This window comes from Odontomachus brunneus, unplaced genomic scaffold, assembly GCF_010583005.1.
Source record: "Odontomachus brunneus isolate Ranch 3 - 2012 unplaced genomic scaffold, Obru_v1 Obru_scaffold_168, whole genome shotgun sequence".
NCBI lineage: Eukaryota > Metazoa > Arthropoda > Insecta > Hymenoptera > Formicidae > Odontomachus > Odontomachus brunneus.
In genome coordinates, this window is record NW_022639618.1 from 190,272 (window position 1) to 202,786 (window position 12,515).

Consider the following 12,515-nt stretch of genomic DNA (forward strand, 5'->3'; position numbering starts at 1 on the left):
AACTGATGTGATCAGTAAATACATCTTTTTAAACGCCACAACTTTTATCTGAAACATTTTTTTCTAAAATGCTTAGTTTTCGAGATATTTCACCGGTCCGGGACTTTTTGAACACCCTGTATATATATATATATATAGATCATAAATTTTTGTCATAAATATTATAAAAATATATACATTTATATATTTTTTTATTTTTTCCTGAACTTTTCTTAAATTTTTAAACTATATGTTCTTAGTTTTTACTTTATATTATTTCACATATTACTTAATTTAAGTTAAATTGTACTTCGAAAATTTGCTTACCATTGCCGAGATTCGAACCTGAGATCTCTGGTTCTTGAGTCGTTTACCTTATCCACTGCACCACTGTCACTTTAACTGAGAGACGCTTTGCATTGTATACAACTAGAGACGCTTTGCATTGTATACATATGGTATATCCATATATGAAAACAAATGATTTATTTAAAAGAAGAGAATAGATTCTTTTAAGTGTAAAATGTTTAAAAAATATATGAAAAGTATATTTAAAAAATATTTACTTTTTTAAAAGTAAATAAAATATAAAGAAATAAATTTGTAAATTTAAATAAATTGTTTTTTGATAATAAAAAACTTTAATTTGAAACATAAAAAAGATACTTTTAATATTAGAAAATAATTTACTTAAATTTATAAATTGATTTACTTGTACTTTATTTACTTTTACTTTTATTTACTTGTACTTATTTATTTTATTTACTTTTAAAACAAGCAAATATTTATTTATTTATTTATTTATTTATTTAAACACAGTTTTTACATTAAAAAAAAACTAATTTTCTTTTTGTAAGAAAATCATTTTTTTCTGGAAATTCATAATTATACAGCTTATTTTACAAATTTAAAAAAAATATTACTTTATATTTATTACATATTTTCTAAAATCTAACAAATATTTTTTTAAGAAATTATACAGGGTGGCCCACGTAAAGTGTTACAAGCTAATAACTCTAAACATATTTGTCCTATCAAAAAGTTGTTCATGAGAAAGTTTCATATATTCGAAGGGACTTTCTAACTACGTAAACAAAAATCCACTTCTGTCCCCCTTGAAGAGGGGCGGGGAGTAACTTCAAAGTTTCAAATGGGACACCTTATACAATGTTACATATTTGGATTCTATGGGAAAAGCAAGTAAACTTTATCTAAAACATTTCTTTGGAAAATGCTTCTATCAAAAGTTACAAACATTTAAATTTTAATATAAAGTGCATTGAAATTAATGATAAATTAAATAAGACTCATAGTTTTTGTTTTATTTTATTAAATGTTCGAACTGTTGACCATTAACATCTAAACACTTATTAATTCTTTTTACAAAACTTTGCCTAACTCTAAACAACATTTCTGGGATTATCTTAGTGCAACCTGTACGTATTCTTCGTTTAAGTCTTCTTTCGTCGTAAGTGATTAAGATGTGACTTCCTCTTTAATATACCCCCATAAAAAATAGTCCAAAAGTGTAAGACCAAGTGAACTATTGAACAGAATCTCCCCGAAAAGCTAAAAGTTTAAATGTTTAGAACTTTTGATAAGAGCATTTTCCAAAGAAATGTTTCAGATAAAGTTTACTTGCTTTTTTCCGTAGAATCCAAATATGTAACATTGTATAGAGAGCCTCATTTGAAACTTTGAAATTATCCCACGCCCCTCTTCAAGGGGGGACGGAAGTGGATTTTTGTTTACGTAGTTAGAAAGGTCCCTCGAATATATGAAACTTTCTCATGAACAACTTTTCGATAGGACAAATATGTTTAAAGTTATTAACTTGTAATATTTTAAGTGGATCACCCTGTATTTAACAAAATATATTTCTTTAATTTAAAGGATTTTTTTCAGTATATATTACCAATTTAAATTTAATTTTCTTATTTCTTCATTAATTTAATAATTATAAATAGATTACATTTATTTTTTTTAAGTATAATATTTATAGAAATATTTACAAAATATTACTACAAATATTTATTTTTTGTTTACTATAAATATTATTAGGTCTATAACTTGAAACCCGTCCTCTAGCGATAAATAGCTGTAGCTTTGGCAATCGTCAACTGTAATGGCTAAACAAGGCATTATTTATAGTTTGGACCTCTGTCAATAATATTCAGTATATAAAAGTTTGTGTTTGTGACAACAACATAGTTATTTACTACGAAGAAAATATCTGAATTTCAACCAAATAAGCATCAGCATTATTTGCACGTAGCTTTGCTTTTCTGTTTCAATTTGAAGAAAACTGCTGCTGAATCTCATAGAATGCTTGTTGAAGCTTATAAGGAACTTGTTCTATCGGAAACAACTTGCAAGGAATGGTTTCGACGATTCAAACTTGGTGATTTTGACATGAATGATAAAGAACGTCCAGGCCAGCAAAACCCCAAACGCTGAAAAATCATTTGCGACCTAGGCCAACCATCGACATCAACGCCAAAACGCAATATTCATAGTAAGAAGGCCATGCTCTGTATTTAGTGGGACCAGAAGAGTGTGGTATATTATGAGATACTGAAACCTAGTCAAACAGTCACAGGGGATCTCTACCAACAACTAATAATCCGTTTGAGCCAAGCATTGCGCGAAAAACGACCAGAATATAAGACAAGACAGCATAAAGTAATCTTGCTTCATGACAACGTTCGACCTCACGTCACTAAGGCTGTCAAGGAAATATTGGAAGCACTTCGCTGGGAAGTGCTACCCCATGCGGCTTATTCACCAGACTGTGCCTCTTTCGACTACCACTTGTTTCGGTCAATAGCACACGCACTTACAGAGGAACACTTCAACTCTTATGAAAACGTCGAAAAATAGGTCTCTAACTGGATAGCCTTTAAAGATGAGTCGTTCTTTCGCCGTGGGATTCGCTTATTACCAGAAAGATGGGAAAAAGTCATATCTAACGATAGCCAATACTATGATTGATATATTTTTTTCATTTGTTTCTTAAATAAAAGCTTAATTTTTGCAAAAAAAGATGGATTTCAAGTTATAGACCTAATATATAAAATATTTAGTTGTAACGATCCGCATAAGCGATCGTTACTGAGCCACACAATAAACGTAGAATAACGCGATTGCAAAACGCGAGAGAACAACGCGTCCTTCCTGTAAACAGCGCGACCGACGAACAACAGCAGTAAACAGTGAACAAGCGTGATTCGCAAGATATAAAACACCGCGAATTGTTAGATGAAATCAGATCCGATCCACCGCTCTCTTGAGAGAATCCGATTCCGATCATCCGCTCTTTAGAGAGAACCGCCAATATCGCTTCCTGGTGGATTTTTGCTCGCGGATACGCGACAAAAATCACTCCGCCGTCGACTCACGGATTCGTGACATCGACATTGTTTCCACACCGTTCTTGGCAGATTACTGCTCGCGGATTCGCGATAGAAATCACTCCGCCGTCGACTCACGAATTCGTGACATCGACATTGTTTCCACACCGTTCCTGGCAGATCGCTGCTCGCGGAGTCGCGACAGCAATCACTCCGCCGTCGGCTCACGAATTCGTGACACCGACACTGATATAACTACCGTTATCCGCAAGGTTCCACGGCCGCCAAAGAGTCTGGAATCGACACACCGAAAGGGCACTTAACGCAACCTTCACAACGTTCACCGGATCTCGCTTCACCTAAGCGCGAACGAGATCACCGTTCTCGAGTCGCCGCGTGCGCACTCGTCACCGTACAGTCGAAGTCTCGCTCCGTTGCAGCGCAGCTTCGACACCGCGGCTTAAGGATCCACATCAAGATCACATCGTCATCGACTCGCAGGGACGTGAGTCGACCTCCGCGATATTAGCAAACCGATTTCCAGAAGCGAGATCGGAATCACACCGTTACCGCGACGCATAGGCGCGTCCGCGGCACCGTCTTCACCGCATTCGCGATCGTGCTAGAACGAGCCGGCCTCGTTCGATTGCAAAGGCAGAGCAGGTAGCTAAGGTTCCGCGTATACTGGCGGATTTCCCCACCGCATACGCGAAACCGCACCGAGTCTCCGCGATAGGAGATTTGAGGTATCGCCATCGAGGCAGCTCCGCTGCAACATCACCGACATACCGCATAGACCGGGCTGCATCAAATCGCAATGAAATTCACATAAAGAAACTGTAAACCGGAATTGAAGAGGCGAACAGCTGGGAGTGACAACAAACTCTCGACGCGACAACAACATCGTCCGCGTACCGCGTATAGTCTCTCGCCATCGCGAGCCATCGCCTAAATAAGGCCTCTGGCAGATTGTACACAAACCGACGAAAAACCAACAGCGTCAACACTCAACATCTAATTAAATGTACAGCATTAATTGATTTTAAATATATAACTTAGTTTAATTATTAAATCAACTGTTTTCAATTTTATTCCGCCTCCTACGAACCCGAACCGGCGAGCGATCCGGAACGCGACACATCGCAGTTACATAGTCTATATTTTAATAATATTTTGAATAAAGATTTTGATACTTTTTTCTTTATATATATAAAAATTTATAAAATATTTATATAATATTTAAAAAAAATAATTCGAAATAAATATTTATGAATCTTTATCATAAATATTGTGTGTTGTCTGGATTTATATCAATCTTGTGACGTTTGTGACGTCCGCGATCTGCACTGCAAACGTGTAATCTGAATCTGAAATTAATTGAAAGAAAACGAGAAAGAAAAGATTTTCGTAGATGAAATATTATAAAGATTTCCAAACTGCCCTAATCAGAAATCTACAGTACTAGCAGTATAATAAGATATATAAAATAATTTTATATATCTGTGCCTATACGTATCTTTGACGTAGATACACCTTTAATTTTTAAATTTCTAATTTTAAACATTTTATTATTAGTTGTTTTTAAATAACCATAATTGTAAAATGAAGATTTTTTTGTTATTATCTTCTTTTTTCAATTACTAAGTTTTCTCCAAAATAAGTATATATTTCTTCACTATTTTTCCAATTTGTAAAATTGTATTCTATTAATTCTTATAATTCTTATAAAGTATATGATTTTTTCAACTTTTCTAGTAATTGAAGTAATAGAATATGATTTGACTCTATATTTGTAGCATATTGTAATATATTTTATTATAAAATTTTCTTCGTGTAATGATGTATCTTTTCCTCTAATGAATTCGCAAGTTGCGTTCCAATATTCACTGCCAGTATTGAAACTTTATAATATATGTAATACAAACTATAGATCTTCATTACTGGCAGTGAATATAGGAACGCAGTCGTAATCATTGAACTTTATTGGATTTATCGATTTAATTGTTTTATTTTACTTACAAGTTTGCGCTAGACGAAAAGATACATCATCGATTTAATAGATCTACATTGAACAGAAATCAATCAAAAATTTAAATTAAAATACATAAAAAGCAGTGAGATCGCGTGTCTTTACAAAAGAAAAAAAAATTACGTATCTCAAACAAAAGTACAAAAGCAAAAGGTACCAAATAAAAAATACTAAAACAAAAATATTAAACAAAAAGTACCATATAAAAATTATCAAAACAAAAACTGCAGAACGAAATGTACGTGTTAACTTAAACAAAATTCAAATATTTTGACTAAAATGTTTTGAATAAAAAAATTGTTTTAATCAGTTATGTTTTATGTGAGTGTCTTATATGTAAATCTGTTGTTTTCTGTATTTATAGTTGGGACACACTATTCCTAGTAGCATATATTAGTTTCTACGTTTTCTAAACGTATGTACCGTTTCATAACCGTTGGTAAAATATTTCCTACACGTTTATAAACGGTAATTGGGACATTGTTATATGTAGTATGAGTAAATATATACTTTAACTTACTTTTGCCTCCAGCAATGATTTTCCTATTCACATATATTATACAACTCACCCTTCTTAGTAACATACGATAAGTTTTAGGCGTCGCTCATTGTTTATTAAAAAGTTATTTACAAAAGAAGTTTTAGAAATGGAACTTAATTTTTGAACGTAGTATGCATGAAAAAGTATTAATAAAAAAGATGCCTGTTATTCGTGTAACTGGGGGGTTACGCCCCCTAGAATCCCCGCACTATGGCGGGGTGGGGGCCAGTTTTTTGTACATAAGTTCAAAATTATAAACAAAGAAGTTTCGTAAATATGCTATAGTTTCTTCACACTGTACATATAAAATGTACACTTTAGAAATTTTATGAAAAAAAGATATAATTTTTAAAGATAAGAACTTCTCACAAAATACTGCGGCCGCTTCCCCCGCCAAGGTGCGGGGGTCTTCCCCAGTTATACGACTAAGGATAAGCACCTTTTTTATTAATATTTCGAAATGGGAGAAGATGATGAAACTATAGAAGATGGCTACAGAGCATGCACATGTATAGGGGAGACCGGGCCTAATTGTCACACTTTTTACATATTAATAAAAATAAAACGGCATATACAATATTTCAGAATGTTGAGTATATTGTAATATAGCTACATTCTTTAGGTACAAGAAAAAAAAATATAAACCATATTTATATTAATGTATAAAGAAAGTATGCAGTCGTAAACAAGATCGGAAAAATATGACATCTCACCCCATATCAATTGTCACATGTCTTCTATATGGAGAAAACATGACAAATAATTCTTGTAACAGTATTTGTGATGTTATAGTAAAATTAATTATATATAACCATCCCAGATAGCTACCTGTCTATGAAGTTGTCGTCAAGTTGCTGAGAACCGTTGAAGCAACTGTTTTTGAAAAAGTAGGGACAAGGTGCTTCTACATTATGTTCGTCGGATTGTGCTCACGTGTATTCTTCATGAGTCGACAGCAAGTTGACAGCAACATGACGACAACAATTGCTTAAATATGAATGATGTGCATATGATGGCATGTTGTCATGTTGCTGTCAACTTGCTGTCGACTCATGAAGAATACACGTGAGCACAATTCAACGAACATAATGTAGAAGCACCTAATCATATTAAAAAATATTGAAAAATTATTAGTGATTAAGTATTACCAGTAATTCAGTAATTTTTGGCCAGTGCTTAATTTCTGGTAAATACTGATAATAAAATCACTGTTAAATATTGACAGTAATCAAATACTAAGAATTATTGTGCGAAGATGAAAAATGAGAAAATCATAATATTTAAAAATATATTTATAATTCCTAATTTTCTCATGTCTCTTAAACCACTAGATATCGAAGATTGTCAACATACACTCCAAACTTTCGTGAATCCTCCCCTCGATAGTTTCGATCCCAAGCGATATATCACCAGTCATCCATCCATGCCCGTTAAAGTGTTGCTTAACCTGAAGATCGAGTGGCACGCGGCGATTCCCAATGGCTCCAACGATATTCTTATAATTTACGTTTATATAATATATCTTTATAATGTTCACAGTATGTTATAATATACCTTATAGCAAACATCAAATAATAGTCATATATAAGAATTACAAATAAAAAATTATTTTTAAAATTCGTGCACAGTGTGTATGTTATTGACAAATTGTTGTAAATATATGAAAATTACTTATCGTTCACACTTTGTCGGCAAAAACATGTAATTTAGAAACTTCAACGATTGAAAGCAAATGAAAACAAAGCAAATTGAAAAAGGTTCCATTTCTGTTGTTGTTGTCACGTTGCCATCAAAATGCTATTGACGCAAAGACAAGTCATCAGTTCTTGTCATGTTGCCATCATGTTGTTTGCAACCTTCCGTACTATTGTTGCTGATTGTTTGCTCTTAAAATTTCATCAACTATTTACATGTATTACCACTCATGTTGCTAAATTTGATAGCACATCGCTTATGATGATGGCAACCAAATATCAACTATTCAGCAAAACATGCAGTGCATTCGTTTGCTTGATATGCTAAATCACACTTGATTATCTGGGATGTATCGATATGTAATCATGTATTTTGTTGATTGAAAACTGTATTTATATACAGGGTGTTCCCAAAAGGTGGTACCAAATTTTAGGAGTATGTAGTACTTGTTAAAACAAATAAAAAACTCTTAATGAACAGTACTCCGAAAACCTTTTATTTCTGAGTTATAAAGCATTTTATTCTGTGAAAAATAGAAAATAACTAAAATTTACAATAAATGTTCAATGTGTCCTCCGTCCATTTCAACACACAATTCGGCACGTCTCCTCATTGAAGATCGAACACGTTCAAAGATTCCGGGTTTATTCCATATTTGTTGACAACAGTTTTCAATTATCTGAGTCAATTCATCTATTGTATCAACTGGTGTGGCATATACCATGCTCTTCAAGTGTCCCCATAGATAATAATCCAACGGATTTAAATTCAGTCTGACATTAACGAGGAAATGGGCAGGAGCACCAGAATTTGTGTAAAAATTAGCCATTTTTCAGATAACACAAAACTAGACACGGTCCACAATCCAAAGTTGAATACAACAATCCCTGCATAATTAGGTGGTCACATACGGGCGTCTGTGAATGAATTGACTAAGAGACTTGGAAACTGTTGTCAACAAATACGAAATAAATCTGGACTCTTTGACCTTCAATGACGAAACATGCCGAAATGTGTATTGACATGAGCCGAAGACACATTCAACATTTATTATAGATTTAATTTATTTTCTATTTTTCACAGAACAAAATGCTTCATAACTCAAAAATAAAAGGTTTTCGGAGTACTGTTTATTAAGAGTTTTTGGTTTGTTTTAACGAGTACTACATACCCCTAAAATTTGGTACCACCTTTTAGGAACACTCTGTATATACACATACATATACAGTTATATCAACAGAAACCATGCAAACTCAGGTGTACTGAAAATCAACGTAAATATAACCTCTTATTTTAACCAGATTAACTATAATAACATGCGGCGATCAGATGCACGTGCTTCCACGCGCATGCGTAAGGTCTGGCAATGTGTGACAATTAAACCCACTGCATGTGAGTCAATTCACCCCAAACGTTCATGTAGACTGAACAAGATTATATTTATACACAATGTTGCCATAATTATTAACTGCATATCGAAACCATTAGCGAAAAGTATATTTCTTATGATTACAGAGAAATTACGACTAGTAATCCCAAAACAAACAAAACATCAAAAATAAGAACCAGAAAGAATTTACTCGCACATTTGATTTAACAAAAAATACTTATAAATACCACATGCGATGTTTTGGCTACAAACCATTTCATACAACTAATTACAATGTTACAAACAACCTACACTATAAAGGTAAAAATTCTCCTCTATTTATTAAGTGAAATATAAGCTTTGTGACAACTGACCCATGTGACTTTCAGCCCCAGTCTCCCCTACTATGTGCAAAAAATATCGCAAGCAGTATTCCCCCGCATTTGTATTGTTATATTGTTTTTCATTGATAAATTATGTGTAAAATTGTAAAGGATAGATTGCGCATATACGTGTACGGTTTACAATATTTTAATAAATAATTAAGTTAGGGTTAGTTTTTTGGGGAGGGGCTCTCCCCCGCGCATATACGTATACTGTGCGTATTTATATGTACACATTAATTTATGCAGTGTTGCAAAACTATATAGCATTAATAAAACTTTTTTTATTAATAACTTTTTAATAAACAATGAGCGATCCCTAAAATTTGTTATATGTTACTCATAAGGGTGAGTTGTATAATATATGTGAATAGGAAAGTCATTGTTGAAGGGTAAGTTAAAGTGCGTATTTATTTCATTATGTTTCTCTTAAAAAAATATCGGTAGTTTTGAAGTCTTGTAAAATATGACTTAGAAAACAATTCTCGCTTATACAAACATTTGAAAAATTTGCCCATTAAAAAATTCTTTTCTGCGATTCTTTCCTATGTTTAAAAAAAAATATTCTACTTGAGTTAAAAGAAACGTCTTGTATATAAAATGCTGTACTTTTTAGTACAGCATTCGATATCTCGAAAATTAAGAATTTCATTAAAAAAATTTTATATTAAAATTTTATAGTTTCTAAGGAAACATATTATCGATTTCCGATTTAAACAAGAAACAGTTAGTTTTATTAGTCCATCATGATAACTGTAAGCCTCCACGGATCAACATGATACACTGCCCGACGTTACCGAGAAATTGTCAAAATCAACATATCTTGGATAAAACTTTGCCTAAAACAGAGCTTGTTCCACTGTATCACGTATACTCATTAGACAATTTTTAAAAATTGATATATAAATAATTATCGTATTAGTTTGCAAAATAGTAAATCACTTTTTTATTCAGTTTTATGAGTTTTACTTCTGTACATGAATGAATGTACATATTGTGTCAGACACTCCTACACAAAGTCAGATACTCTATACAGAGTAAATAAAGTGTTACATATATTAATATCTTGGGAACAAGTAGATAAAATTATGATTTTCTTACAAAAGGACCTTTTAAATAAAACTCCATTTTAAGCCTACCAAATCTGCTACCTCCCTCATCTAAAAAAAAAACTTCTATTCATTTTATAGATGCATTAATACATCAGTATGTAAAGATTAGTATCACTGTCTCTCATTATGCTATGTATAAAAATATATATATATATATATATATATATATATATATATATATATATATATATATATTTTAAAAATATTTGTTTCTTTCTACAGGACGTCCAATGCTTAAGTGTAAATAGAAATCATCAAACTATGTTTTAGTTTGATGATTTCTATTTACAAGATGTCATATTATTTTTCACATATGGTGTATTTATTATGGAGATATTAATTAAATATGATTAATGAACGAGTATTCATAATATAGTGGAACAAGTTTTATAGAATAATTTAAAGAAATGTTATTGAGATATTGATGATAATGAGATATAGTAGTTGACAATTTCTTAACAATGAATATTGGCTAACAGTGAGAAGCAAACTAACAGCGCAATATATTTGTCAATATCTGTTGAAAGGTTGTTGAAAGGTTAGGAAAAAAGCTTTAAATACTTCTCTTCAGATTTCCTTACAGAAATTGTCCCACGATATCGAGAATATTGATCAACTAATTTTCTCTTATTAATATCTCAATAATTATTGCAACAAAATGGTAAAGGAATTTTTTGTTTAGATTGATGAGTTCTACTTACCCTTACGAAAAAATAGTACTGGAGCTCAGTCGATGGTCAAATTGAGTAGTACTTTGAATATTTATATCTCAGTATTTTTCTGTACTTAAATACTGAGACATAAGTACTCAAAGTACTATTAAATTCAATCATATTGAGCTCCAGTATTATTTTTTCATAAAGATATATATGAACTTTAGCACATATTGTGTGCATGTTAAATCTTATATATTAAGTAAAATTACTCTTTGCCTTATCCTTTTGCATTGTTGGAGTCTCATTTCGTATTGTTGTTCCTTCAGGAATAGTCTCCAAGCTGGTTGGTGCATCCTCACTTGTTGAATTATCTGGTATTTCTTCAGTTTTAGTTTCAATTGTTAGATTGATTCTTTCTTCCTTAGTAGTCATAATATGATGAATCCTATTATTCAATTACATTCATATAAAAAATATAAAAAATATATTCTTCATTCTCTATTGTATGTTTTAAAATAAAATAGTAATGATTAAGTTAGAAAAACTAAAAGCAAACACAATATTTTAACAAATATTCAGTTTCACACACAGATTTCACTTTAGATTTTAATAAAAATATTCAAACCTTTTGCGATTTCATGCATAGAAAATTTGGAGTTGAAATTATAATTCATTAGTACATGATTTTTAACAGAGATATAAGATTCTGTTATGTGTGTGTAGAAATGACGGTAATTATTCAGTTTAGCTTTCTCACCTCCGATTTCGATAAAAATAGGCTTAATCGACGTGTTTTTGCATGAAAAACAACTTTTTTCTCTGATTAAATTGTCGCTCTGCACCGAGTAGCGAGATATTAACCAACAAAGTTGACAGCGTGTTATGTCAGGAAATCTGTCACACCAACAATATGTAGCGACATGTACACTGGTGTTCATTAATTGAGTCCTTTTTCGGTGTAGAATAGTGTAGATAAGCGTACCATCTCCAGGCGCGTTCATCTACACTTAAATGACTCAGTGAATAAACACCAATGTACATATCTCGCGGCATCATGCGCGTGCTCTGTGCCACATAGAAACAATGCGTGAATTAAAAATGTATTAAACATGCATAAGTATTATTGAAACATTAGCATTATTGAAACATTTACATACGAACTAAGGATCCAGAGGGTGAAGCTCTCGGTCAAGGGGGTTCGGGGAGGCTTCGCCTCCCTCCGGTTTAGTAAAAGTAACATTCTAAAAAAAAAAGAAAAATACATCTCACATAGTGTTAAACATGCATTGTTTTTGCATGTCATTTATATGTCCTACTTTGCGTAGGGATCTTGCTTGTCTTTTCAGTATATTTTAGTATATAGTATATAGTATCCATTTTAGTATATACCCTACTGAAAAA

General features: G+C 32.1%; 1 protein-coding gene across 2 annotated transcripts in view; it reads right to left on the bottom strand.

The window, feature by feature from the left end:
• The window catches only part of LOC116851219 (autophagy protein 12-like), a 55,551-nt gene extending 43,512 nt beyond the window's left edge, over nucleotides 1-12,039 (bottom strand). For both annotated transcript variants that reach the window (XM_032830419.1, XM_032830417.1), the window contains exons 1-2: nucleotides 11,872-12,039; nucleotides 11,384-11,559 (exon numbers count right to left, since the gene is read on the bottom strand). In XM_032830419.1, the coding sequence (XP_032686310.1) occupies nucleotides 11,384-11,546 (163 nt within the window). In that variant the 5' untranslated portion in view covers nucleotides 11,547-11,559; nucleotides 11,872-12,039. The remainder of the gene's footprint in view (nucleotides 1-11,383; nucleotides 11,560-11,871) is intronic.
• Nucleotides 12,040-12,515: the final 476 nt, after the last annotated feature.